Source organism: Mustela putorius, unplaced genomic scaffold, assembly GCF_011764305.1.
Source record: "Mustela putorius furo isolate JIRA1106 unplaced genomic scaffold, ASM1176430v1.1 tig00000508_pilon_pilon_pilon, whole genome shotgun sequence".
Taxonomy (NCBI): Eukaryota; Metazoa; Chordata; class Mammalia; order Carnivora; family Mustelidae; genus Mustela; species Mustela putorius.
Genome location: NW_025421402.1, coordinates 1638364 through 1666317, shown reverse-complemented (window position 1 = coordinate 1666317; position 27954 = coordinate 1638364). Strand labels below are relative to the sequence as shown.

Below are 27954 nucleotides of genomic sequence, written 5' to 3'. Positions count from 1 at the left end.
GTACCCTACCCTCTTGACACACCTGAGGCCTTGCCCAGACTCCCTCTGCTTCTGGGCTCGCCTCCCTGAGGCCAGGCCCAGCCTGAGTGAGGAGGGCCCACTGGCCGCCCCTAATGGTGCTTGGTGCCCAGGAGGAGGAAGAGCGAGACGAGAGTGGCTGTGAGGAAGAGGAAGGCCGTGAGGATGAAGACGAGGACTCGGGCAGCGAGGAGAGCCTGGTGGACTCGGACTCGGACCCTGATGAGAAGGGTGCGTGTGCCCAGGTCAGGGCAGGGGGAGGTGACACGCCACGGGGAAGGTGCCCAGGGTGGGCTGTCAGTCAGCACTGGGCCCAGAGCAACAGCTCAGACCTTCCAGTGACAAGACCCTGAGCCACATGCCCCTTGGCTGGAGTCAGGCCTTATTTGCGTTCTCGAAGAATGTGGACGTCCAGGGCCCGGGACTCCCAGGCATTACATCACCACCACCAACAACAACAGTGGTGATACGGACGGCAGTGCTCGTCATAGGTCGCGTGGCCTGGGGTTTTCTGTTCTCTCTACAACCCTGTGCATAGGTATTTGGAGCTCCCCCAATCCCAGAGAAGTCTAGTGACTTTCCCCAGTGTGGCAGGTGCAGAGCTGGGCCTTGAATGCTGCCGAAACCCACTCCTCTAAATGGGGGTACCTGCCCTGTCCCTTCTGCCCTGCCACCATTTCTGACCCACAGCCCTCCTCCCCCTAGGCTGGGTCCCGTAACATCTACGACAAGTAGACATTGGCCTCTGGGGCACAGCAGGGGTGGTGGGATGCCTAGACAACCCCTGCCAGCTCCTGGGCCAGCCTCCAGTTCCTGAGGCCAGTCTTCTCATGTGTCGCCCCACCTGGCAGCCCTTACCCACCGTGGGACTTCCCATAGCCTCCAGCCTCCGGTCACTGGCCAGGCAGCTGTGGCTGACCGACGGAAAGCCCCCAGTGCCCCAGCTCCCACCCTAAGCCCTGGGTGCTGGATTGAGACTGTCTCTGCCCCACAGAGGTGAACTTCCAGGCCGACCTGGCCGACCTGACGTGTGAGATCGAGATCAAGCAGAAGCTGATCGATGAGCTGGAGAACAGCCAGCGGCGGCTGCAGACCCTGAAGCACCAGTACGAGGAGAAGCTGATTCTGCTTCAGAACAAGATCCGGGACACACAGCTGGAGCGCGACCGTGTGCTGCAAAACCTCAGTGAGGACCCCTCCTCCCCACCCTCCCCCGGCCCTCGCTTTCCCCTGAGGGCCCTCCGCTGTCACAAGCCCCGGCAGCTGGCACCTTTGGGATCTCCCTGGTCCTCTGACCCTTAGACTGTAGTCCTCTGACCCACTGTCAACAATGTCTATGTTCAAGCCCACTTCTATGCTACATTTTACATCTTAAGTATTATTAGCATCTTAAGTATTAGAATCCTTTATTTCCCTAGGCACACAGGTGTGATGCTGCACGCTGCTTTTCTATGTTCAGTACCTTGAGTATTCTCCTTTAAAACCATCTACAAACTGACTCGTCCCATTCGATCTTCTTTACACTTGCTCTTTAGTACATTCATCCAATCACTGTTCATTCACTGACTCAGCAAGCATTTGTCGACTCGGTCTTTTTTGTTTTGTTTTGTTTTGCTTTTAAGATTTTATTTATCAGAGAGAGGGGGGGAGAGAGAGCGAGCATAGGCAGACAGAATGGCAGGCAGAGGCAGAGGGAGAAGCAGGCTCCCTGCTGAGCAAGGAGCCCGATATGGGACTCGATCCCAGGACGCCGGGATCATGACCCGAGCCGAAGGCAGCTGCCCAACCAACTGAGCCACCCAGGCGTCCCTGTCGACTCGGTCTTAACAGAGCTGACCTTATTCCAGGCGCTAGAGACACTGAGGAGAGCAAACTCCTTGTGTCATGACGGGGACGCTCTGGTGGAGAGAGACACATAAATAAGATAAATCAGCTGAGTCTGTGACGTGCCTTGAAAAAAAAAAAAAACAGCAGGGAGGGAGAACAGGGGACAAGGTGTGGCGGGGAGTGGCGTGATGTCTTATAAAGCATCTTGCGGAGAAGGTGACATGTGAGCAGACCCAAAGGACGTGAGAGAAGGCTCAGGGCGAGGGAGCCCAGGCTGAGCACTGCAGGCAGAGAAGATGCTGAGCCCAGGACGCAGGAGTGTGCCTGGCAGGTTGGTGGAGTGGTCAGGGGCAGGCAGCTGGGACACAGTGAAAGGGGACAGGAGCAAGGGGGGGGGTAATGGAAAAACTATAGGACCAGGTCACGCCCATCGTTATAAGGACATCGCTTTCTTCTCTGGGGGAGGGGGAGAGAGGCCTGGCCGCTCGGTAGGAGGATGAATCCAAGTGGTGGTGTGAGTGCAGTTAGAAAAGTGTTAACCGAGATCCTGGTGAATGATTAGGGAAAAAGTTAAAAAAAAAAGAAAAGAAAAGATCCTGGTGAAAGAGGATTTAGGCCAGAGGTGGTGAGGAGTGGTCCCGTTCTGGATCCATTTGGAAGGTAGAGAGAAAAGGTTTGGTTGATTGACTGGATGGAGGGTGTAAGAGGACCAAGGATGTCTCCAGTCTACGAGCTTCTGGAAGCGTGGTGGTGACATCTACGGAGACAGGGGAGCCTGCTGGGGTGACGGAGACAGCGCTTGGGAGTCTGGTTTCGTGCCTGTTAAGTCGGAGATGTCTGCCACACATCTCCATGGGGAACGCCTGTTGGCATTTCAGATAGCAAAGGTCAGGGATAGAGAATCTGCCTATTCCTTCTGCTCTGGCCTGTATCACTATCTGCTTACAGCTCTTTCCTTCCCGCTGGCCTGGCCCTTTCCTGAAGTCATGGGTCCCAACCCAGCCAGCAGGGGTGGCCCACAGGACCCTCGCAGGAAGCTGTTGACCGGGCGCTCGTGGATCTTGAGATGAAAACACCCCTCTCAAAGTCTAATACAATGTCAGAGCAGGAAGGGGAGCCTGATTCTCTCATTGTGTAAATAAGAAACAGGCACACAGAGGGTGCGACCTGCTCACAGTCCTGCCGGGAGACTAGCGCCCAGGCTCCCTCTCCTGTCACACACTCCCTGATCTCGAAGCTGAGAACACCTGGGCACGCGTGGCACTGACAGCCGCCTCTTGCCGCTCTCAGGCACCATGGAGTGCTACACGGAGGAGAAGGCCAACAAGATCAAGGCGGATTACGAGAAGCGGCTGCGGGAGATGAACCGGGACCTGCAGAAGCTCCAGGCCGCGCAGAAGGAGCACGCACGGCTGCTCAAGAACCAGTCCCGCTATGAGAGGGAGCTGAAGAAGTTGCAGGCCGAGGTGGCCGAGATGAAGAAGGCCAAGGTAGGCGATGAGGGATGGCCCAGGATGACACTGTCCTCTGAGCCCTGCGCCTCCCCGAGGAGGAGCCGCCTCTCCAGTAGAGGGGCAGGGGAGGAGCTCCAGGGGTGCTGCTCAACACTGCCCCCCGTGGTAGGAAGGTGCACTACAGTTGCGGCCAGGCGGCCTGAGGACCTGTTGAGGCCTCTCGCTGGGGCGGGGCGGGGGGAGGGGCAGGGGGGCGGTAGGGGTCCCTGGGTCTAATAATAACAGTAATCACCACTGTTCTCATGCTGACTGTGGCCAGCCTCTAGGCTAGTCGCCTAATGTGCATGAGCGTAGGTACTAAAGTCCTGAGGAGAACCTCATGAACGAGGTCCGGTTGTTATTCCCATTTTGTGCATGGGAAAGGGAGCCATGCGACTTTGGGCGGATGGCTCTCCATCTAGGGGGACACAGCTCCTCCCCAGGAAGCCTCTGACCGCTGACCCCAGCAGATACCACCATCTCGGGTCAGGCTTGGGCTGCCCTGCTCAGTGCCCATCCTTGGGGAAAATACTCATTCCGGACCCTGAAGACCCAGCAGCAGCAGCAAGCCCTCCTCCTCTCTGTAGATTCACCCCTGCAGAGCCTGCTCTCTCAGAGAGAAGCCAACCACCCCTCCCCCCAGCCCCTTTAGAGCCTTGCCTCCCTCCCTCTCAGGCCATTTCCTCTCAAGACTGTCCTCAGGGCAGGGCAGGCTGGTGATATTTCTGGTGATGTCTGAGGCCTCAGTGGCAGAAGGATCGACATCCGCGTGACTCTCATTTCCCTGTTACTTGGAAAGTGTCTAAAACCCTGTGTGCACTGCACTGTCATGCTTCAGGCCCCAGGACGTGGCGGGAGGGGACCCCAGGTACATGGCTCTCTAGCCGGTCAAGTTGTCTCAGGCTACACCAAGGGTGCTCTCTGTGCCTTTGCCACAGCTCTGATGACTCCAGGTCCAGAATTCCTATGCTTGATCACTGGTTTTGCTCTGAACTGGCAGGCTGTCTTCTGTGGAGCTATAGTAAGAGCTAGACTGGGGGCAGTGGCAAAATGACCTGGGCCAAAAGTCTGACCGTTCATGCCCAGCTTTATGACTCTAAGTCATTTGTCTCTCTGAGGTTCATTTCCTTGTTTATAAAACGAGAATGGTAATGCCTCACTCATGTGACCGTCACAAGAACAATGCTTGGTGTATAGCATGTTTTTGATAAATGGTGGTGGCTTTTATTGTGACTGCGAGCCTGGCCCTAGAATGTGGCTTGGACTCTCACCTCATCCCTGTCTCCTGCTCAGCTAACCATGGGACAGAGGGCAGTGCTGCCTCGAGCATCCCCAGACTGGTCCTCGAACAGCCAAACCCAGGATGGTGGCTCAGGGAGGAGGCCACTGGGGGCCGTGACATTTGAAAGTGGGGGTCAGGGTTAAACTTTGCAGAGTGGTCACACCTGCACATCTGGGGTGCCCAGGCACTTGGCAGCTTCAGCGCACATGGAGGAGTGGGAGCAGACTCCTCACTCCAGACCCCTGAGCCCCAAACCAGTGTGGCCTGGCCGGCTGTCGCCCCTGCCCAGCATCCTCAGAGCCAGGCCTCCCTGGAGGCTGTGGGTCCCCACTGCCCAGCGCGCCTCACCCCCACCACCCCTGCCCGTCCCAGGTGGCCCTGATGAAGCAAATGCGTGAGGAGCAGCAGCGGCGGCGGCTGGTGGAGACTAAGAGGAACCGGGAGATTGCTCAGCTCAAGAAGGAACAGCGGCGGCAGGAGGTGAGGGGCAGCCCTTGGGGACCTCTACCTCCCTGTGTGCCTGGCTGCTTCTCAGCTCCCATGACCCTGAGCAGTAACAGTCACACTTGCAGTAGGAGGTAGCCTAGCATGGGAGGGAACCTGCACGGCAGGCTCCTGGTCCGCCCCCTCTAGTGCAGGGTGGGGAGTGGGGAGACTCAAGCCCCAGAGAGGGCAGGCCCTTGCCTAGGTCACCAGCAAGCCAGAGCTAGGACTGTGCAGCTCCTGTCCCTGAGCCCGCTGGTCACGGGTTCCCTGCCATGGTGTGGATAAGATCTTGAGGGAATTCCCTGCTCCCAGAGAACGGTTTGCGTGGTGACCTCTGCAATGGGGGCCAGACTTGGGGTCACATATGATCAATAAATTCAGGCTAAACGAGAATCCGCCCAAAAGCCAGGCTTTCACCTACAGAGCTGGGCAGACCAGGCCGTGGGGCCTAAGTGTGGATGCCAATTCCCTTCCCTTACCCATAGTTTCAGATCCGAGCGCTCGAGTCCCAGAAGCGGCAGCAGGAAATTGTCCTGAGGAGGAAAACCCAGGAGGTGAGCGAGACACGGCTCCTTTTCTCCTGAGTTCTTCTGGAGTCGGGAGGGGACGATCCCACCGGTGTCTCTGGCTCTCCCTTGTCACTCAGCACACACAGGGGAGCAGAGCCTGCGTGAGGCCCATCACAAGGGCCTTACTCAACAAGAGGGCTGCGGCATGAAGGCAGGCTACAGGCTCTGGTCCCAGAGGCCTGAGACCTTAATGAGAAAGTCTCTCGTGTTCATTTCACACCAGATTGCCCTTGGCTGTCTCTCAGTCTCTAGCTCAGGCGAGGACAGAGCCTTCTCTTGGACTCATTCTATCTGGCAACCCCCAGTCCAGAGCCACTCCCCTCTCACTGGGTTCCTCTGTTCTCTGCCCCAGGTTTCTGCACTGAGGCGCCTGGCCAAGCCCATGTCCGAGCGGGTGGCGGGGCGTGCTGGACTGAAGCCTCCCATGCTGGACTCGGGGGCTGAGGTGTCAGCCAGCACCACATCATCTGAGGCTGAATCAGGGGCCCGCTCCGTCTCCAGCATCGTGCGCCAGTGGAACCGCCAAATCAACCACTTCTTGGGGGACCACCCCGCACCTGCTGTCAACGGTACCCGCCCTACTAGGTGAGGTGGACAGTCAGGGCCAGGGGGAGGCGAGCCTGGGGGAAGTGGGGGTCCTATGATGGGTCCCCATGGCTGTCAGCTATGGGGTTGGGGGGTGCGGGGTGCCCGTGGAGTTACAGAGCTTGAGTATGCTCCTAACCAGGTGGGTAGGGGGTTGGGGAAATAAGGAATAGGGATTAAAGAGTACACTTATGCTAAAAAAAAAAAAAAAAGATAAAATACAACAAGATGATTTTAAAAATGCATTTCCCCCCCAAAGAACATGTCATTAACAGTGTTAAATGACCAAATGCATACAGAAAACCTGAAAGAGAAAGAAAACTATAAAAGGGAGTCTTCCCAACCAATTCCCTTTGCGTCTGTCTCCCAGAAAGAAGTTCCAGAAGAAGGGGGCCAGCCAGAGCTTCAGTAAGGCTGCAAGGCTCAAGTGGCAGTCCCTGGAACGGAGGATTATTGACATCGTCATGCAGAGGATGACCATTGTCAACCTAGAGGCTGACATGGAGCGGCTCATCAAGGTGGGCCTGAGCACAGGGGTCCCCGGGCTCCTGCCTCTGCTTCCTTCCCATCTCCCCTCCGCCTGTCCTCTGCCACTTCTGATGTCTCTGCCACTTCTGATGTCTCTGGCTCCTCAGACCGCCTCGTCCCCTTTCCACCCACTCCTTGTACCTGCTCTGGAATCCCGAGGTGCAGGGGGCACCCAGGGACCCGGCCTGAAGGGAACCGTGGGCAGAGCTGGGCAGCAGCGAACCTGAAGCTTTTCCATCCCCCTCCCTGCAGAAAAGGGAGGAGCTGTTCCTCCTGCAGGAGGCGCTGCGGAGGAAGCGGGAACGGCTGCAGGCTGAGAGCCCGGAGGAGGAGAAGGGCCTGCAGGAGCTGGCCGAGGAGATTGAGGTGCTGGCGGCCAACATCGACTATATCAACGACAGCATCACCGACTGCCAGGCCACCATCGTGCAGCTGGAGGAGACCAAGGTGCCGACGGGGCCTGGCCTGGCGGCTGAGGAGGAGGCAGGAGGGACAACGGGGCGTTGGGGGCAGTTTCGGTGACAGGGGGTCTCTGCCTCTCCGTCTTAGGAGGAGCTGGACTCCACAGACACATCCGTGGTCATCAGCTCCTGTTCCCTGGCCGAAGCCCGCCTCCTGCTGGACAACTTCCTCAAGGCATCCATCGACAAGGTGGGCCAGCTCTCCTCCGGGAGGTGGGGGGCGTGGGAGCTGCAGTCGCAGCATCTCTGTCATCCCCCTCTCGTGGGGAGGTACACAGGCCTGGCTCCTGAGCCATCACTTACAGGCTAGAGCAAGCTGCTTCACTCCCATCCCCTGATTCCCAAGCTCTCAAACCGGGGGCGAGGACAGCACCAAGCTCCTGGCTTGCTGTGTGCCTTTCACAAGGTGACGCGTGCTTGGGGCTTGGCGCGTGCTTTGTGATGCCGGTCACAAAGCAGGCCCTCCCTTAGAAATGACCCTCATGTCTGGTCCAGGGGCATCCCCAGCAGGGCTCGGGCATGTTGGGAGAAGTGTGTATGCCAGGGCTGGGGCAGCAGGAAGCAGAAAGCCCCCATTCCCATCAGATGGGCTCTCTCCCTGACAGAGAGCTGGCTGGAGGATGGGCCACCTTCCTGCTGGGGCCTGTGGTCTTTGAGGACAGACACCGCCCAGTATCCACGCAGCATAACTCTGGCGAGGGGCCGGGGAGACGTCCCCTGTCTGCGGGAAGCTCCCAGCTCTCCTCCAGGTTACAGGGGACTGAGTTCCTCTGGGGGGCTGCTTGATGAAGTACCACAGACCGGGGCACCAAACAGCACAGACTGATTTTCTCGGTTCTGAGCTGGAAGTCCACAGTTAAGGGCGCCAGCAGGACTAGTTGCCTCTGAGGCTTTCTCCTTGGCTTGTAAAAGGACTCCCTTCCCGCTTCATGCTGTGTTCCCTCCGTGTGCGCCTGCGTCCTGACTTCTTCCAAGGCCACCGGTGATACGGGATTGGGGCCCACTCTAAAAACCCCATTTTAACAGAATTACCTCTCTCAAGACCCTCTCTCCAAATATAGTCACTTGTCCGGGGTACTGGGGGTTAGAGGGTCAACATAGGAATTTGGGAGGGTGGGGACATAGTTCAGCCCATAACAAGGAAGTGTAGCCTAATGCGACCTCGACCAGCCTGTGGATGTGAGTAAAGTTAAGGAGGGGAGTGGTGCATCTCTGGTCTGGGGCAGGCACGTGGGTGATGTTGGAGAGTTAGCCCGGCTCTAGGGCAGGGACAAGGGTGACATCGGGGAGTTAGTCCGGCTCCGGGACAGGCACGGGGGGTGATGTCGGGGTGGGGCACCGCTGTTGTGTCTTGGGAGCAGATTGAGGGTGGTGATGAGGGTCCCCAGGATTCCAGGCTGGGGAGGGTAAACACAGGCCTCTCTCCTTGCCTGCAGGGGCTGCAAGTGGCACAGAAGGAGGCCCAGATCCGGCTGCTGGAGGGGCGGCTGAGGCAGACCGACATAGCGGGCTCCTCTCACAACCACCTGCTCCTGGACGCCCTGCGAGAGAAGGCGGAGGCGCACCCCGAGCTGCAGGCCCTCATCAACAACGTGCAACAGGGTACGGCGGCTGTGGGCAAGGCCTCGAAGCTCCGGCCTTCTCCCAGGGTGGCCTAGCTCGAACCCCTGGGGGGGGGGGGACCCTCACCGCCCCCAGAACTCCCTCAGGAGCCCCAGCCTGATGCCAGTGGATGAGATATGGGAGGGAGGCCATCCCCCCTCCCCTCACTCTGTTGGGGCCTCTCAACCCTCCTCTCCTCCCCCAGAGAACGGCTACGCCAGCACGGATGAGGAGATCTCCGAGTTCTCCGAGGGGAGGTGAGTTTCTAAGTTGGGAGGGAGCGGTTGGCTCACAGCATGAACCTGGGGCTGGTCGGGGGGCTGCGGGTTGCCATAGGGTGCCAGGACTAGGCCTATCTGGGGGCTCCTTGGAACCCAGGACCTAAGGCTCAGAGAGCCAGTGCGTAAGCTCTCAGGAGCCTGAACTCCCTCTGCTTCTTCCTTAGCTTCTCCCAGTCATTCACCATGAAAGGTTCCACCAGTCATGATGATTTCAAGTTCAAGGTGAGCGCCACTGCCTCAGGGCCTGGTCTCCCCCTTCCTGTGGCTCTGCCCTCACGCCCCAGCCCTGACTCAGTATTGCCTCCAGCTGGGAGGAATTGGGAGGTCCCCAGATGAGTAACTGGTGACAACCCATTCTTTTTGAGGTAGGTGGAAGGTGGGAGAGGTGGAGGGGGTCACTGCCCAGTGATGTCACGGGAGCCAGAGGCCCTGCTTTCAGAAATCTCCCCATTCCTGCCCAAGACTCTGTCTCATGCTCTGGGTCAAAGACTAAGTCTAGACCTTTAGTTATTCTGCATGCAGATTACTGATTCAACAGCATGGGAGTCAGCACCCACCAACGAGGGATCAGTTACTAGTCTGAACTAAGGAACAGGACTTATTAAACAGAGAAGGGGGGAGCTGCATACAGCGAACAATGAATTGTGCATAGTTTTTTGGATAAGCTGATTCGGTGGTGATTAGCAAAGAGGTCATCCTGGGCATTCTGTATGTGCAGAGTCTGGATAAGGGTCGTAAAACCCATTTAGTGCTTTGGCTTCTCTAGAAGCCTTGAGAGAGGGTCTCTGGGTGCTACTCACCTGGCTCTTCCTTTGGTGGTTCTACCGTAGGCCAAGAGGCATTATTTCCTTCGTTAGAATTCTCCCAGCCCCCCTTTATGTTTGGGCAACTTGGTTCACCCCAGTCCTTCCATTCCCAGGGTGAGCCCAAACTGTCTGCCCAAATGAAGGCTGTGTCAGCTGAGTGCCTGGGTCCCCCGCTGGATAGCTCCACCAAGAACATCACCAAGTCCCTGGCCTCCCTTGTTGAGATCAAAGAGGACGGAGTCGGCCTCTCCGTCCGAGACCCGTACTACCGAGACAAGGTCTCGCGCACCATCAGCCTGCCCAGCAGAGGCAGTACTTTGTAAGGAGGGGAGCCCGGGGTATGGGTCAGCAGGGTGGGCAGGGAGTCAGGTCTGGGCCTCATGGGACCCTTCTGTTCTAGCCCCCGGCAGTCTCGAGGCACGGAGACATCCCCTCTGACCCGAAGGAAGTCATATGACCGAGGGCAGCCCATTAGGTGAGAGCTCATTTCCGAACCTACACCAGAGTCCCGGCCGTCGCGGGGTGCATGAGTCACTATGATGGTCTACTCTGGAGGTCGTCATGCAAACTTGAATCTGGGCCAATCTCACTAAGTCATTCCGCTGCCCCTAATGGTCCCTTCCCCATCCTACCAGGCGTGGGATTAGCAAACATAATCTCCATAAGCACCTTGAACCGGATGGCTAAGCCCGCTGCCAGTGGGCTGATGTGGGCTCAATGCTGGTGGCTCTGCAGTCATTGTCCTGAAGTGCTTCAGCTCATGACAAGGGCTCCTTGGGAGGTCTCAGCCCTTTCTAAGGTCTTGTCATGCTGAGGTCTCACGTGAGCTTTCTAAGGTCTTGTCACGTGAGAGTCACGTAGATGTTTAAAGAAAAACCGGGAGATGATTGCAAAACAGTGGACAAGTCTCTAATTGGTCTGGGACCTGCAGAGCTTCTACAGGTCACCAGGTGATCTCTAGATCACCCGCCTCTGGTCCATGCACTGATTTTTGGAGAGGTCCGATGGCTTTCTCCAGGTCCCACAACTAGGTAGTAGCAGAGCAGGGGATCAAGATGACCTCTTGCCACCCGACCAGGTAGGTGACCGGAGCACTTGCTCAGGCTCCCAGCCTTCCCGTCTGTCCAAAGCCTGAGCAGATGCCCATGCTGGTGGCTTGTGGTGGGGCCTTTGGCAGGTAGATGGATGGGTGATAACCATCCCTTCACCTGTGCATTCCGAGAACACACTTAGGTGGCAGTCAGAGGGACTTAGGCCAAACTCATGAAGATTCTTCAAAGGAAGGGAGGGTTTAGGCCAAAGCTGATGACAACTTTCCAAAGAGAGGGATGTTCTGCTGCTGGAATGGGGCAGGGCAGTGAAGTCTTCGACTCTCCCCTGATGACACAGTGAATCCTCCGTATTCCCCTCGATTCACTTAGGTTCTTCCGAGCACCGTGAACACTGAATCAGCCTCTGCTCCTGGGGAAATGCAGGGTTGGGTTCCTGACCGCTTCTGGTCACAATATTTCACCAGCCAATCAACGCAGACCTTTGCTTCATGTGTGTTTCTGTTTAAAGTCAGCTTAGTTAATACATATTGTTGGTTCCTTAACATTGAACTTGTAACCAACAGCATCATAACTTGCCCTGAATGAAGCTTGTGTAACATGTGTATTTTCTCCGTAAGACACAGTACAGCCTGCCTGTGCTTAGACATGTGCCAGGCAGCCCGTCCGCACTATGCTTTGGGGGCGTTTTAAACCATGAGTCACCAACGAAAAGCACAAAAATGCAAAAAGCATGGCCCTAAATAGACCACAGGGAAGGCCACACGCAGGCAGAGAAGCGCCTCATTTGACCTCCACTGGGAACACTTGGGGACGTGGATTTTTTGCTACTCTGCTTGCTGTCTGGGAATGACCCCCAAAGCAGTGCGAGAGCTCATTTGGGGTCACTAATACACTGTAACGAGCAGGTGAATTCCCAAATGTGGCATCCTTGAATAATGACGACGGGCGGTTTGCTGGGCTCTGGGATCACTGCACAGCCAGCCCCGCCCTGCAGGCCTTCCAAACTGGACAGTAGGTGGTGCTGGAAGCTGTGGGCCAGGGCTGCGCTCACTGACAGATGCCGCTCTGTCCCCGATCCCCAGGTCCACAGATGTGGGATTCACGCCCCCTTCGTCCCCTCCTACTCGGCCCCGCAATGACCGGAACGTCTTCTCTCGTCTCACCAGTAATCAGAGCCAAGGCTCAGCACTGGACAAGTAAGAGCCAGGGCAGGCCGGGGAAGGTGCGGAGGAGGTGGGCTGGTCCTTGCCGCAGGCGGGTCCGGGGCAGCCGGGCGGCCCCTGACCATGCTGTCCCAGCCCCTCCAAGAGATGAGGCTCTGGCGCTCCTCCAGGCATCTCCGTCCTTTCTGTTCTATCTGCGGACCCTTCCTTTCCCCCAGCATGCTGTGACCTCAGGAGAGGGCAAGACGGAGGCCACAGGGATGGGGGGCAGTCAGTGGGGCTGTGCGTGCAGATCTGGCCCCCCGTGGGGACTCACTCACCGCGCCTTGAGTCCTCCTCCGCTGACGCTTGCATTCTTCTCTAAAGCCCTTTCCTAGAACTTCAGCCACTCTCTTCCTGCTGCCTGTGCTCAGACGAGGCCCAGGGGCCCTTCTGTCCCTGCAGAAAGGGACCCCCAATTGCTTTCCTGCGGCAGGTTCAGCCCAGCTATAAATCCAGCTCCGGTGGGGCCTTTGGGACTCTGGCGAGTAGGGCCGGGGCGAGGGGTGGTCCCGCATTTAGGGGGTTTTCGTATGTGTGATTCATGTGGACCACAGAGCAGCCGTGAGCACTGTTTTCCCTGTTTCACAGAAGAGGAAACGAAGCTTAGAGAGGCCTGAGGATATTCCTGTAGAGAGTAGAGGGCTTGGGCCCAGAATCCAGGGCTGCTGCTGCTTCTTCTTCTTCTTCCTTCTTTTTTTTTTTTAAAGACTTTACTTATTTATTTGAGAGGGAAAGAGAGAATGAGAGGAGAGAGGTCAGCGGGAGAAGCAGACTCCCTGCTGAGCAGAGAGCCCAATGCGGGACTTGATCCCAGGACTCCAGGATCGTGACCTGAGCTGAAGACAGTCGCCCAACCAACTGAGCCAGCCAGGCGCTCCAGAACCCAGGGCTTCTGACATCCTCCATCATCTGTTCCAAACAATGGGACTCTGCTCTGGGTTGGGGGGGATCCTAGCCTTCGTGTGCCTGGCTCCGTGCTCCCTACACTCTGGACCCCCGTCTGGCTCCTCCCATCTCTGCAGCCTCTGAGAGGGCTCGTCTCTTGGCTCCCTAAAAGCTTCTCCAGCCTGGCAGGGAGGAGGGGTGCAGTGCTGTTGTTCCGGGGAGCCCAGGCTAGAAAGTGTTATTTCCTGCACCTGGCACCTGACATCAGCCCTTCCGCACAGAAACACCCCTTGTTGGGTCAAAATACTGCTCCTTCCCCAGACCCGCTTTGGCTCAGTTCCCATTTCGGGAGGCGGGTACCAAACCTGGACCACACCAGCCGGGGCGCCACCTCCCCACCACACGTTTGCAATCAAGAGGCCCCTTTTCCAGAAGCACTGACATGGGACTCAGGCCCGTCCAGCCTGGCGGTCTTGCAGACCTTGGTCCTATCTGGTGGGCCAGGTCTTAGGGCCCATGTGTGGTGCAGGCCTGGCTCCTAGGTGTAGCCCAATGGGTTCGCTGGGGCAGTGGGCTTTGTGAATTAGTAAGTCCCTGAGGAATGGCTGCAAGAGGCCAGCTCCCAGGGAGAGGTAGCAGCAAGCATGGCTTCGTCTGGCCTCAGGCATGGAGGAGCATTGCTGGGGCAAGGCAGAGAGTCCTCAGCTCGAACAATGGGGTAGCCAGGGGCTTGGAACCAGCAAACTGGCCCGCAAGCTGAGATGTCTCTCCAGAGTGTGGGGCTGGCGCTCCCATAGCTCCCATGGTCCCCTCCTCACTCCTGCCCTGGTAGCAGAGGGACCCCCCCCCCACCCCGGCGACCCGCCCCTCCCCACCTCCTCTCCTGCTGTCCCTTAGTGCCCTGACCCCTGCCTCTCCCCGCTGCCCTTGAAGAGCATAACCCGCCCTCTGACCCCCCACGCTGCTGCTGCCTCTGCCATCCCTTCGTGTGTTTTCCTCTCTCCCCTAATCCAGCTAATTTTCTGCCCTCCCCAGGTCTGATGACAGCGACTCCTCTTTGTCGGAGGTCCTGAGGTACACACAGAATGTCTCCCGTGTTGGCTCCCCAGCTCTCACTCTCTCCTCTCCCCTCTCTGCCTTTTGCCGCACCGCCCTCCTGCCTGCACACCCCCGTCCTCAGCATGCCGCCCTCCTCCCTGGCCTGCCTCCACCCTACCCCCTCCACCCGTGGTTCCTCCCTCTCAGGGTCGCTGCGTGGCCTCATACTGGCCAGGCCCGGCTGGAGCTGGGGGCTTGGGGAGGGGGGCATATTTGCTTGCCACAGGTGCTGTTCTCTCCTTGTCTCCTGGGCAGGCACGGGGAAAGCCTGGGAGCCTGGGGTGGGCCGGGGCTGGGACTAAGAGCTGCTGAGGGCTTGGGGGAGGGGCAGGGGTGTAGACAACCCTGGGGCCCGCAGGGCCCAGCTGGCCGGGTGTTGGTGGCTGTCTCCAGCATCCCTGTGATTTGCTCAGCTTGTGCCCGGTGAGGTGTGCTTTTCAGCTCCTCTGAGAGGAGCACCAAGGGAGCCTGCTGCCCACACCTCCTGGCACATGGCCCAGGACTGCCAGGAGACCTCCTCCCTTCCCAGCTTTTGGGGTGCCCAGGGGACAGTTTCCCCAGCGCCCCCAGCACAGCACCACACAACAAGGAGCACTTCCTGGGACCTGGTGGGCCTGAGCTCCTGACAGGCCGGTGGTCAGCGCTAGGCTCTGAGTTCCCTCCAGCTCGCCCAGAGCACCCCCTGCTCACCGCACCTCCTGGCCTGCAAGCCTGCCCGCGGGGGGGCAAGGCTTTGCCATGACCAGAAGCTAGCCAGCCTCCCAGCCTCTCTCAGTGATGAGGGTTATCCTGGTGACATACTTCCCATAGCGGTCTGGGCTCTTTCCACAGCCACACAGCTGGGCCCAAACCAGGGTTGAAAGCAGGGAGCTGGGCCAGCTTGGGGGCTGGTCACTTGTGACACCTGTCTGGCAGCTGGCCCTCTGACCGCTGTCCTCGCGGGGGGCGTGGCTGCGTCCATGGGGGCTGTGAGAGGCACTACGGCTGGAACACGGCTCATTTCAGCAGGCCATGGGCCACATGGCGTCACTGGGAGGAACAGCATTGTCTTTGGGAAGGAACTAGAACATATTTCAGACCTGCACATAATTCGGCCAGGGCCTCATTCCCAAAGACGCTCACTCAGAAAAGATCACTCTCCAGAACCTCCAGGAGGCTGGCTTTTAACAAAACGCTCCTGCCTGCCAAGGGGGTGCTCATGCTCCCTCCCAGACTGTGGATGGGGAGCGAGGCGCTGCTCCCCCAGGTGCATATGGCCTCATTCCCCAGGGACCCTGGACATCCCTAACTCAGAGCTCTAGGGGCACCCTAGAGGGATTTTGGCCTTTGTAAATGACAGTCACAGGTCTGACTCTGCAGGTCCCAAAGGGACTGGAGGGTGGGTGGGAGTGAACGTGTGTGTCTCTGCTTGGGAGGGGCCGGCCCCAGAAGAAGTCGCTGACAGAGGGCTGTCCTGGCACCACCGAGGTGCTGGGAGGTAGACAGCCTAAGCACCATCACAGCCCGCACCCCTCGCCGCAACCTGGGTTAACTGTAGCAGTGTGCGGCCACTGTCTAGCCCTCGGGCCTCTGGGGCCTGCACGCATTTAGGCCTCAGGATCTGGGTCAGGCAGGCATCAGATGGGAGCTCCCCCTGGGCAGTGTCCATGTCTCCTCCTCCTACCCACGGCTCGTTCCCCTAGGCATGCTCAGGGCTGTGACTGACAGGTTCTCGTCCAGACCAGCCCTCCCTGCCCCCACAGGCTGTCCCCAGCTCTGACATCAATGGATCAACGGCATTGAGCTTGAGTCTCAGGGGTTGCCTTCATCCGCCCTAGTCCCCTGTTGGTTCTGTCCCCCTCTTACCTGCATACCTCACTCGGCCTGGCCTCAGACTCCCTGGCTGACAGGTGCACCCTTTCTCCCTCTCTCCTGGGAAGGGGCGTCATCACCCCCGTTGGAGGAGCCAAGGGTGCGAGGACGGCCCCACTGCAGTGTGTCTCCATGGCCGAGGGCCACACCAGGCCCATCCTCTGCCTAGACGCCACAGATGAGCTACTGTTCACAGGATCCAAAGGTGGGTGGAACCCAGACTGGCCAGTAAGATTAAGGTCTCACCCATCCCTGCTTCCTGTGCTAGAGTGGGCTGTGAAGATGAAATCCAGAGCCCCCGTGAGTTGAGGATGTGGGCTCAGCTTGTCTACTACCTTGTCTCATGGCTCTTACTTTGGCTCACGGCTTCCCATCTTGGGTTCCCCCAACCAAGCCTTCCCTCATAGCTGACCCTGGTCTCCATCCAGCACTTTCTTCCAAACCTTCCTCAGAAACTTCAGGAAGGCTTTTCAGGTGCCCCATCTTGTCTGCTCATCCCAGTCCCTCAACACTACTATCCTCCACCGATGTCTACCCCAGCACTTCCAGCTAAGAAATCCCTATGACCCCTCAAAGTCAGGATTACTTAGTCTCAGCAACAAAATCAGAAAAATTTGACCAGCAGAAAGGACAGCTCTGCAGTAGACATGCTACTGGAAAGACAACTATATCTTTATTTGCAAGGCGAGAGGGGGCCGACCGTCATTCTGGGTGTGGTTGATTGATTCCAGGTTCTCACCCTCAAAGGTGCTTGCCACTTGTCCCTTAACTTTGTCAGCTATTAGCAGTTGTAGGAACAGACAGCAGAAGCTGAAGAATTTCATTTTAGCCCAGGTACTTTGGCAATACACGCAGAGAACTCTGGTGTCTTCAGAGTTTGCTTGAGAAACCCAGGTCTGAAGCTCCGACCAGCTCCTCTCCTGAGTCTCTCTGCACACACATGCAGCACTCGGGTCCCGGCGCATCTTCCTGTCCCTTGGACATGAGGCCCCTCCCCCTCGAAGTCTCTGGACTGTCTTCCCTACCCACCACAACCCCTGTGGGTGGGGAGAGTGCATTACTGGGCCCCTGCTAACTGGTGTCTGTCGTCCCCGTGGCTCTCTCCCTGCCTCCCGCAGACCGCAGCTGTAAGATGTGGAACTTGGTCACAGGCCAGGAGATCGCGGCCTTGAAGGGCCACCCCAACAACGTGGTGTCCCTCAAGTACTGTAGCCACTCCGGGCTTGTGTTCTCCGTGTCAGCCTCCTACATCAAGGTGTGGGACATCCGGGACTCGGCCAAGTGCATCCGGACCCTCACGTAGGTACTCCCCGAGCTGGCCCTTGGTGGTGGGCTGGGTACCTGTGCCCAGCCCATGTGACCTACTCAATACAGCCCGGTCTGGCCAGATGAGCGCAGAGGCCCTTAGGGGACTCGACCTGACTCTGAGGGACAAGGTGGGGGTCCCTGGGATGGGGAACAGAGTCTGGGGCAGCAGCCTGGGTGAGTCTTAGGCCTGCTTGGACCCCGTGCTCCATCTCAGCCTCCCAGGCCCTGGGCTGAGCTGGGTATCCCCCTGTGAGCCCAGTCAGGGAGCTGGGAACCTGTGTGGGGACAGCAGGCGGCTGTTGGCTGACCGCCGCCTTGCTGGCCACCTTTTTGCGTCAGTGGGCCTCCCGAGCCTGTTCTCAGCCCTGCCCCTGACAGTCTCAGGCTGATGGACATGTGGGAGATGGAAGTGAGACGAGGGCCCCTGCAGAACCAAACTGTCCCAGCGGGAGCCGTGCTTCATCCTTGCGTCGCCGTTATAAGCCATCATCTGTTCTTTAACTTGATCTTTAAAAGAGAGTAAACACGGGATTCCGAGGGCGGCGAAGCTCCCTGAGACTGTAATGGTGCATGTGGGTCACCATGCGTTGGTCCAGACCCACGGCGTGTCCTCGTGTCACCTGTGGCCCGCAGTGACAATACTGTGTCAGGGTGGGCTCACCACTGTAACAAAGGCCCCCCTCTGCTGGGGATGATGATGAGGGGGGCTGTGCATGTGGGGGACAGGGCAATAGGGGAAACCATCCCCTTCAGTTTTGCTGTGATCCTGTAACTGCTCTAAAAAAAATAGTCTTTTATTTAAAAAAAAAAAAAAAAACTGAAGAAGCAGAGTAAACGAATGGGTGTAATCACCTCTCTCTACAGAGGAGGAAACTGGGACTCAGAGAGATTAAGTGGCTTCCACAAGCCCTGTTCAGGGACAGGGACTTTTCTGCTGGCCGCGGAGAGGCGCTGCCACCCTTGGTCTCTCCCTCGTCAGACCAGAAACTTCCAGGAGGAGTTTGACTCCCCTCCGTCAGCCAGAGGAGGCTTCCTGGAAGAGCTGGGGTATCAGGCCTGGTCTGAGTGAGGTTTGAGAGCTTTCCTGGCTTGTGTGGATAGACCACTTTGATCTCTGACCTTGCCTTCCTCGTTCACGGCAGGTCCTCTGGCCAGGTGACCTCTGGGGACGCCTGTGCCACCGCATCCACCCGTGCGATCACCAGTGCTCAGGGAGAGCATCAGATCAACCAGATCGCCCTCAGCCCCTCAGGCACCATGCTGTATGCCGCCTCGGGCAACGCCGTCCGCATCTGGGAGCTGAGCAGGTCAGGGGGATGTGGGGTGTGCTGCGGAGGGTCCCCGGGTCTTTACTATGGGCACCACCCATTGGGGCTGGCAGAACCCCGTGCTGCTCTATCCCACCAGCTGCTGGGCTTGGGTCTCTGCTCTGAGATACGGGATCCTTGTCCTCCGAGGCCCCCAGGACACCGGGCAGCTGATGTCTGGGTTCTTGGTCTTGCATTTTGGGAGGGAGAGTGCCCTGGCCGACCAACTCACTCCAGGACAGACCTCCCCACCAGCCCCCACAAGCTAGGGCTCCCTCTGATCCATGTGCCCCCCCACTGGCGGGCCTCTGTCCACTGCAGGTTCCAGCCGGTTGGCAAGCTGACTGGCCACATCGGCCCTGTGATGTGCCTGACCGTCACCCAGACCGCCAGCCAGCACGACCTGGTGGTGACCGGCTCCAAGGACCACTACGTGAAGGTACCTGAGAAGGCCTCCCTCTGGGACAGGGGGTGGGGAGCATTCTCCGCATTCCTCCTGCCCTCCCCCACCCCTTCCCTCTGGGGCCTTGCAAGCCCTCATGAAAAATAATGAGACCGCTGGGGATTTTTGCTGAAGAAATCACCCCAAAGAGGCAAGGAGGTGTGTGCAGAAAGTAGATGCAGCGCTATTTTGTAAGTGGTGCGGAACTGAAAGTGACCCAGATGTCTAAGGCTGGAATAGCAGTCACGTCGGTTAGGGAAAAGCCGTGGAACTGGCTGTAGTGCGTCTACCGAACTAAGAAAATGCGAACAGAACACAAAGGATAGCAAAGAACACTAATTTTGTTTGCTCGCCAATTATGTCATTGCACACCAGGGGTACACAGTCAGAAACTGGGAAGCAGACGGTGGTTGGTATGATCATGTTTTATTCCAAGGGCAAGTAATATTATGTATAATATTTAAAGTTTAAATATTATAATATTTAAATTTTAATTTATTTTTTTTATTTTAAATTAAAATTTTAAAAAAATTTAAATTTAATTTTTTAACTTTTAAATTTAAATTAAATTTAAACAACTTAATTTAAAAATAAAAGAAATCGAAAAGGAGATTCACACCCCAAAGCTACCTTTCTCCATAAGAGCTACTTGTTGAGCTGTGGGGTCACCCCCTGCGTTCACCTATTAACCAGTCTGCCCCAGTCCCCTTGGGAAGGGTCAAGACTCAAGCCTTCAGAGTCCTCTATCCCTGCAAGAAGCGGTGCCCCTCCAGCAGCCCTCTCCTGTTGGGGAAGCTCCTCTCCCCCAGGGCCACTGGGTCTGCTGGCTCCTGGGGACCACCGTGCTGTGTGAGATTGGGCAGGTGCTCCTGGCATGCCCTACCGGTCTTTCTTCCCACAGATGTTCGAGTTGGGTGAGTGTGTGACGGGCACCATTGGTCCCACGCACAACTTTGAACCCCCACACTATGACGGTATCGAGTGTCTTGCCATCCAGGGAGATGTCCTATTCAGCGGCTCCCGGGACAATGGCATCAAGAAGTGGGACCTAGAGCAGCAGGAGCTCATTCAGGTGCAGTGGGCGGAAGGGGAGGGGTGGGCTAGGGTGAGGCCATTCCCCAGTCCAGGCAGGGCCTTGGGGACCTAGGGTCTTGGGCCAGAGCTCCCCGAGCCTGCCTGTTCTCCACCCTCTTCCCCTTTGTGTCCACTCCCCCGCCTCCCCTGTCCTCTACTCCTCCCTGTCCTCTACTCTCCCGTGTGCAGCTGCTTTTAAGAAAGGGGCTGCTCTTAGCCCCTAGGTTTGACTTGAAAGCTCAGCCACTCACTGTGTTCCCTTTCTTGGAGCGTTGACCCCTGAGAGGGCTGAAGGGTTCTCCACCAGTGCCTGATCTTAAGTTTGCCTTGGAGTAGGAGGCCAAAGGACCTATCTCGGGGCCCCTACAATCCCCAGCATGGGCTCACTTGGCCCACCTCTTGGATGGGGCTGCTAGCCTGCCTGGCCAGGGACCCCACGGGCAGAGGGGAGCCCGGTGACTGCAGTGTCCTCTGCCAGCTTCTTCCCACTCTATGGGCTTCTCCCCCCTCAGCACTGCCCCCAAGCCTCACTGGTTCTGCTCCTCCCGCAGCAAATCCCCAATGCACACAAGGACTGGGTGTGTGCCCTGGCCTTTGTCCCGGGCCGCCCCATGCTACTGAGCGCCTGCCGCGCGGGCGTCATCAAGGTCTGGAACGTGGACAACTTCACACCCATTGGTGAGATCAGGGGCCACGACAGCCCCATCAATGCCATCTGCACCAACGCCAAGCACATCTTCACTGCTTCCAGGTGGGTGCCAGGTAGAGAGGTCTGCGTGCGTTCCCCGCCCCTCTCCCTGGTGTGGGCAGGGCAAGATGGGGGGCCTCGGAGCCCCTGCGGTTGTCCCAACAGACTCGGTTCCTGGAGCAGACCCCCACGGCGCCCGCTAGCCTCTGCTAGCCCTCCGGGAGTGCCCACCAGGGGCAGGGGAGCAGGAAGGTGCTGGGCCCCAGGTCAGGACTCACCCACTTGCCTTCAAGCCTTTCCCACCCCGCCCACAGCAGCCCCCAACCCAGCTGTCAGACCACAGAGCAGCTGTCTGCCACCCCCTCCCCCACCCCAGACCCGCCTCTCTCCTGCCCCAGCTCTGGTCCCCATCCCGGGGATGCCCAGGCCTCTGGCCCACCGGGGAGCTCCTCAGAGGGGTCTCGTCTTTTTCCTTCACGTCCGACCATGTCCCTTCTCTCCCCTCTCTCCCTCCCCATCTCCTCCTGTCTCTCTCTCTCTCTCTGCCTCTCTACCTCTCTCCCCCAACAGTGACTGCCGGGTAAAGGTGTGGAATTACGTCCCCGGACTCACCCCCTGCCTTCCTCGCCGAGTCCTGGCCATAAAGGGCCGAGCCACCACCCTGCCCTGACCCTCCCCTCCCGCCTCCTCTGTCACTCGCCCCTCTTTCCTCTTCCCTCTCTTTCTCCACTTCGGTCTGAGCTGCTTCTCAACGGTATGAGATTGTTTTACTCCTCCTCCCTACGCTCCCTCCACGCCCTGCCCGGCCCGGAGTGAACACCCCGCCTGCTGCTCTTCTCCCGCCCTCCTCCGAGCATGACTAGTGGGGCAGACCCCAGGAGAGGGGTGCCAGGTGGCAGAAGGCAGAGGGGGAGAACCCAGGCCTGGGCCAAACAAAACAACACCAACGAAAACCCACGAGGAGAATTCTTTTGGGGACTTGGAGACCCCAGGCCCTCTCCCTCTGCCCAGCAGCCCCCCACCTCCGCCCCTGCAGTCTGCCCTCCTCCTCGGCGATGCTTGCCCCTGGGCCCCAGCCACATGTGGGGAGTTTGGAGAAGCCGGCCCATGCTTTACTTTGGGGGTCGCCAGCCAGGCCCGCTTTAAGAGCTGACCAGTCTCTCTCTGTCCTCCACCCCAGCGACCTGACGGTGAAGTTCTGGAGCGTGCGGCGGTTACCCCGCGGGCCACACTAGGAGCGCGCAGCTGAGCTCACCCCGGCTGCTTTTCCGAGGACGGCTCCCAGACCCTCGGCCCCCCACCCCCACCCCGGCAGCCTGGACAGCACAGAAGGGAAGCTGTGGTCTGACGGGGCCAACTGCCCTGGGGACAGAGGGTGTGGGCCTCGGGTATGGCCCCTCTCCTGCTCTCCTGCCTCTCCCTTGACCTTCCTACAGGATACTATTCCCCTTGCCTCTTGGGGGAGAGAGAGAGGCTGAGGAGGAATTTAAGCTGTGAAGCCAAAGGGCATTTTCCTGTCTCATCTCTCTCCCTGCAGCCCCTCGGGCTCCCCTTGCCCTCCCTCTGGCCACATTCTCTCCTGCTGAGCTGGCCGAGCCCTTCCTTAACCTCTGGCCCAGTCATGGGTATCTGTAGGGGGAGGCGAAGCAGCCCCAGCCCCTGCCGTGCCCCCTGATGAACAGGCCTCCCCTTCTGTCCCCTAATCCAGCCTCTGGAGCCACTGCACCTGCCTCTGAGCCCAAAATGATAGTCCTCAGGTAACCATGGAAACCAGGTGTTGGCAGCTGGTCCCTGCAGCTGACCCTTAGCCCCTTGGCCACCAACAGCTATTTCCTGTTGTTGACCCCAGCCATCCCTTGGGGTCCCTTTCCAATGGGGCCAAGGTAGAGCTGCTAGAAAAATTCCTCTGGGGAGATGGTCAGAAATACTTCCGCTATTTATTTTATTTTATTTTATTTTTTTTGCGGTTGCCTCCTGGAAACTGACTTGAAGTTTCTCCCCCAAATGTTCTTTTCCTCAGCACTCGGGGGCCAGGAATCCAAAGGGAATCCGCCCGACCAGCCCTCCAGGGCCACCTCCTCTGTTCGCTGTGCAGCTCGGGCCGTCCCAGACTTTACCCCCAGGGACCATTCTAGTGCACCCCTGACCTCTAGGCCGCCTGACGCTTCAGTGCCTTCCTCCACCCCGGGGCCTGGCCCCCATGCTGGGCAGCCTTACACCAGCCATGCCCGCGGCACCACATGTGTCTTTGCACTAGCGGGGTCCCGTGCCCGCTGCCCCCAGAAGGCAGGGGAGCTCCACCCCACAGCCCAGGGCCAGGGGCCCCCCTTCCCAGAGTCCTGTGTGGGCCACGTAGGAAGCAGCTCAGAGGATCGTGTCTACCAGGGGGTGGCTTGGATGGTGAGGATGGCCCAGACCCGTCCCCAGCTCACCTGTGTTTTCACCCCGACAGGGACGGGAGTCCTTCTGGACTCTTTCTCTCTGGTTATTCAGGAGACACGTTTTCAAGCCTTAAAACTGGCATGGGGCAAAAGACCCTCCCGTTTTAGATTAGCAGCGGAAGAAGAAATTCATTGAGTTCCTTTTTGCCTTGGGGCTGTGCGCTCACAGCTCTGGGGACGTGGTTAAATCCGTGTTCCAGCGCCCCCTGTTGGGACAATTCTGAATTTACAGGACCGGGCCTTGGGAGGCGTCCCAAGACATCCCTCCGCCCCAACCTGTCCACAGTGGTTTCTCCAGTGCTTAACGGGTCCTGTGCTTCCTCTCCTCAGTCTGGGAGTCAGGAGCCCCGACTCTCTTCGGAGATAATGCGGTGACTATTAGACCTTCCAGAGGTGGCTCTGTGTTTGACCTCTGTGACCCTGCGTATTTGGCCAGGTGATCAGAGCCCCCTCTGTGCAGCCCTGGTGGGGCACACAGGGCAGAGGAGGCCGTCCTAGCAGCAAAAGGGAAAAACCCCTGTGGGGCCTGAATCCCCAGCCCTGCTTCCCCGCTGTCCTGGGAGGTCCCTGCCTGCCCCAGTGGTGGAGTCTGGGTAAGCTCGTGTGTGCAAGAAGCGCCCACCCCGGAGCCTGTCCTCCTGGAGCCTGCACCCCGGAAGTCCCTCCTCCTCCAGCCAGCGCAGGGGGCCCTGGCTGCTCCCTCGGCCACGTGGAAGCAGGCGCCTCTTCCCTTCCCGTCCTTCTCCCCACCTGATCGGAAAGCTTCAACCTTGCAACCTGTAAGAAAGACTCCATCTGCATGACTGTTTACACACCGTAGAAACACAAAAGACTGTGCTGCCCCCACGGGCCGGGGCGGCCCCAGCCCAGAACGGTACTGTAGCTGCAAAGGCCCGTTCTTGCGCGAGACATGACCTTAGGACCTGCGAGAGGTGCTCAGCAGCATTGCCTACTTGCTGCTGTTTCTGTTGGGTCAGCTACCTCATGGCAGGCCGGCTCTGCTGTCCTGGCGACTATCATTGACTCTAAACTTGAAGTCCCTCGGGAGCCCTGAGTCCTTCTGAAATCTGTGCTCCAAGAGCTCAGAGTCTCTGTCTGTTCCTCCAGGGATGTCCAAGGTACATAGTCAGGGGGCAGGCCCCCAGCGTTCTAAAGGTTGGAAGCACAAAAATGGTTGTGGTTTGAGCACAAATAGCAGGGCTGGTGGTGGGTGGCCTGGGCAGACCTGGGACCAGGGGGCTCACCCAGCTTGGTTCTGTCTGCAGTTATACTGAGTATGTCTGCATCTGCGTGGGCATTTCCTCGCTCAGCCCAGGGCTCAGCCCAGGGCTTGTCCTGCTTCTGGGGGGCGGCTCGTCCTACTCCTTACTTTGCCCATCTGCAGACCTGAGTCGGGGCCAATACCAGCCCAGCCACAGCAGAAGGCTCAGGAGTTAGCTCCCTCTCTCTTGACCCCACACCCCAAGTCTTTAAATGCCTGAGCCCACGCTGGGTCCCAGCCCTCTTGAGCCTAAGGAGCCCAGAGCCACATTCCCTGTCCCCGGGGCTGGGCCCCCCTTGAATGCTTTTGAAGCTGACTGTCTTTGGGCCTTCTGGGCACAGTCCTGGAATTCTAAGTATTAATCAGTTCAGTGTTTGCTGTCACTTGAGTAGCCGATCCCTCCATGACAGCCACAGTTCTCCAAGGTAGCATCTGGAGTTGCCTTTGGAGATTGCCAAGGAAAGGCACACCCAAGCCTTTGAGGTGGTCAGGGTACCCCAGTGGGTCTGGGAAGGGCCATCTGCGGATCTGGAAGTGGTTTGCCTACTCCCCTCCCACCACTACAGCTCCAGCCCTCACTTGTCCTGCCCTGGTCCTGCCCTGCTGCCCGCCTGGGGCGGTGTCACCTGGGCAGAGGGCAAGCTAAAGCACAAAGTCATTGTAGGGAAGACCGTGGCAGGGACTTTCTCACACCACCCACTGTAGTGGTGACGTGGGCAGGCTGTGGCTCTGGAGTTAGAAGTGGCCCGCTCTCTCCCCTCACATACACCAGCCCAGCTCCCGGGGGCATCTTCTGATGCAATCTGGGTGGGTGTGGGTGCAGCCCCCGGCGTGTCCAGCCCCAGCCTGAGCCCAGCATCTTCACCATCATGTGGGGGGCGGGCAGGGCCTGCCCTGCGAAGGGGGCAATTTCTCCCTGCGCCCCTGGGGCCTGAACGTGTGGCATCTGTCTGTTTGCCATCCCAAACAGGAAACTGCTTCCCGCTCTCTTAGCTTAGCCCATTGTCCTGGCCCAGCCTCAGGAGCTGGGGCCTGGCCAGTGGCCCCACAGGCCTCCATGGGCCTGGCCCTACTTTCCTGGCTCCCAGGATCCCTCACTGCCCTCTTAGGAGCAAGGACAGAATCGACAAGGAAAATTCCGTTTTCTAGGGCATCTTCGTTCTAGTCCCCACACCCTGCCCAGCCCCAGCACTCCAGCGAGCCCCCAACTTTTCTCGTACCCAGTCCAGTTTTTTGAACCCTTGTCCCGAGGGCTTTGCAGGGAAGTGGGAACTACTCCAAGAAGAGCCAAGGGTCAGAGAAGACCCCTGAAGTGAAGGGCCCCGCCCTGCTTACCAGCTCTTTTCTAGGGATCACCCCCTGCCCAGGCTGCAGGGTCTCTTTTGGCTTATGCCCTCCTCGCTATGCGGCTATAGCACAAGATGTAAATATGTTTTGTACCTCTGCCGATGACTGTACATAGTGTATGAAAGTTATTTAAGCCCTCATGCTGTACATTTCTGTTCCTAGACTGGACGTGTGTGTTCTAAGAAGTTGTCATAAATAAAACCCGAATGACCATTATCTGTCGTCGTGTGTCCCCTGAGAGCTGCCAGCTTTGGGCTGGTGGCCCCTCTCTGGGGTGGGGGGGTTGGTGCTGGGGCGGGTGGGGTGGGCCTCTGGGGCTGGGTCCAGCCTGAGGAGACTCTCCTGGGCTGTGAGTGTTGAGCTTGCCCAACAAGAAAGCCGTGTTGAGAGTGTTGCCTTCCCTGCAGACTCTGCTGTCTCCTGGGACAGGTATGTGAGCTGGAAGAGGGTCCCAGCACTTAATGAGCACCTACTGTATTCCAAGCACTATTTCAGGCATCTTTCCCTGGATCTTCACTCCCTCTGTGTGATCTGTGTTTTGGAAATGGGCAAAGTCTCAGAAAGGAAGAGACATGTTCAGGGTCAGCCCTAGGGAGACCAAAGCCATGACTGGAAGCCCGACCTGCCCGGCCACAGCACTGGTCTTCTTGCACGAACACAGCCAGCACCTTTTCCAGAGCCCGGAGGACACCGTGTGTGATGCATTCAAGATATAGTTCCTTCCGGTGCCACGTAGTGTATTTGGCCCATTCCCACTATTTTTCAGGAATCTGTGGCTCCCACATAATTTTATTTTATTTTTTTAAAGATTTTATTTATTTATTTGGCAGACAGAGATCACAAGTAGGCAGAGAGGCAGGCAGAAAGAGACGGAGAAGCAGGCTCCCTGCTGAGCAGAGAGCCTGATGCAGGGCTCAATCCCAGGACCCTGGGATCATGACCCAAGCCGAAGGCAGAGGCTTTAACCCACTGAGCCACCCAGGCACCCTCCCCCATAATTTTAGATTGTGCTTCATTCAGAAGTCAGTGTCCCGGAGGCACCAGTGTCCCAGCGTTAGCTCTGTGTGCACATATCCCGTTTGTCCAGTTTCGCTCTCAAGAAAAGATTTTTATTTATTTATTTTTAAAAACATTTTATTTGTTTATTTGACAGAGAGGCATCGAGAGAGGGAACACAAGCAGAAGGAGTGGGAGAGGGAGAAGCAGGCTCCCCACTGAGCAGGGAGCCCAGTGTGGGGCTCGATTCTAGGACCCTGGGATCAGGACTGAGCCAAAGGCAGATGCCCAACAACTGAGCCCCCTAGGCACCCCTCAAGAAAACATGTTTAATAAAGTTTTATGAAGATATAATTTCTGTACCATAAAGCCCACCGTCTTTTCTTTTTTAGGCTAATGATTTTATTCTGGCTCGTTCCGTATCCCCTCAGGTGCTGACCAGCCACTGAACGAGTGCATGTGTGAGTGAGAGAAGGAAAGAGTGGGCATGTTTGGGGGCGGTGAGTTGTGAAATGTCACTAAATAGCTCAACGAAGTTTTCCTGTAGGGAAGCGGTCACCCTCCCTTTTGATAACCCCAGCTCATGTCCCCAGATCCCAGAGATTCCGGCCCATCCTTGAGCATTGTGGCCTCTGGGGGACCCTCAGAAGCCAGGACCACCTTGAAAGCATTTACTTCCTGATTTTTGTAATGTAAAGACAATAGGGTCTCTCTCTCTGCTGTGTTTTCCAAATATGAAACCAAGTTTTGCTGTCAACCTGCACAGTCATTGCTGTTTAGCTAGACCTACGGCTCTTGGCTGTGGACAGGGGGCCCAGCCTGTGAGATCCGTGGGAGGCAGACCATCGTGGGCTGGAGACGGGAGGGCTCCGAGGGAGGCTGAGAGGCTCCTAGTCCTCAAACAGAAGGGTCTTAGCAACTGAAAGGGGGCCCTGATCCTCGGAGGGGGACGCAGGTGGGCAGAGTTGCCCTAATCCCCCCCGAGGCCCTCCAGCAGGTGCTGGAGCTTCCCTGCCCTGGGAAGCAAGGGTGGCTTCTGAGGGCAGTTGTTTTTGGCTGGT

General features: G+C 57.8%; 1 protein-coding gene across 4 annotated transcripts in view; it reads left to right on the top strand.

Moving 5' to 3' along the window:
• Positions 1-26113, top strand: part of KIF21B (kinesin family member 21B) — a 48327-nt gene extending 22214 nt beyond the window's left edge. The window contains exons 13-36 of one of the 4 annotated variants that reach the window (XR_001180079.2): positions 132-249; positions 1013-1204; positions 3136-3335; positions 4993-5100; positions 5592-5660; positions 6028-6260; positions 6631-6778; positions 7041-7235; positions 7338-7439; positions 8686-8851; positions 9057-9108; positions 9297-9354; positions 10052-10257; positions 10339-10413; positions 12073-12186; positions 14116-14154; positions 16098-16234; positions 17148-17328; positions 18480-18644; positions 18966-19083; positions 19988-20158; positions 20712-20911; positions 21419-21602; positions 22029-26113. Coding sequence is in view for 2 of the 4 variants with exons in the window: in XM_004756254.2 (XP_004756311.1) it covers positions 132-249; positions 1013-1204; positions 3136-3335; positions 4993-5100; positions 5592-5660; positions 6028-6260; positions 6631-6778; positions 7041-7235; positions 7338-7439; positions 8686-8851; positions 9057-9108; positions 9297-9354; positions 10052-10257; positions 10339-10413; positions 12073-12186; positions 14116-14154; positions 16098-16234; positions 17148-17328; positions 18480-18644; positions 18966-19083; positions 19988-20158; positions 20712-20911; positions 22029-22083 (3102 nt within the window). In the remaining 2 variants the exon portion in view is untranslated. The remainder of the gene's footprint in view (positions 1-131; positions 250-1012; positions 1205-3135; positions 3336-4992; positions 5101-5591; positions 5661-6027; positions 6261-6630; positions 6779-7040; positions 7236-7337; positions 7440-8685; positions 8852-9056; positions 9109-9296; positions 9355-10051; positions 10258-10338; positions 10414-12072; positions 12187-14115; positions 14155-16097; positions 16235-17147; positions 17329-18479; positions 18645-18965; positions 19084-19987; positions 20159-20711; positions 20912-21418; positions 21603-22028) is intronic. The other 3 variants (XR_001180080.2, XM_004756254.2, XM_004756255.2) reach the window with 3 other exon arrangements.
• Positions 26114-27954: the final 1841 nt, after the last annotated feature.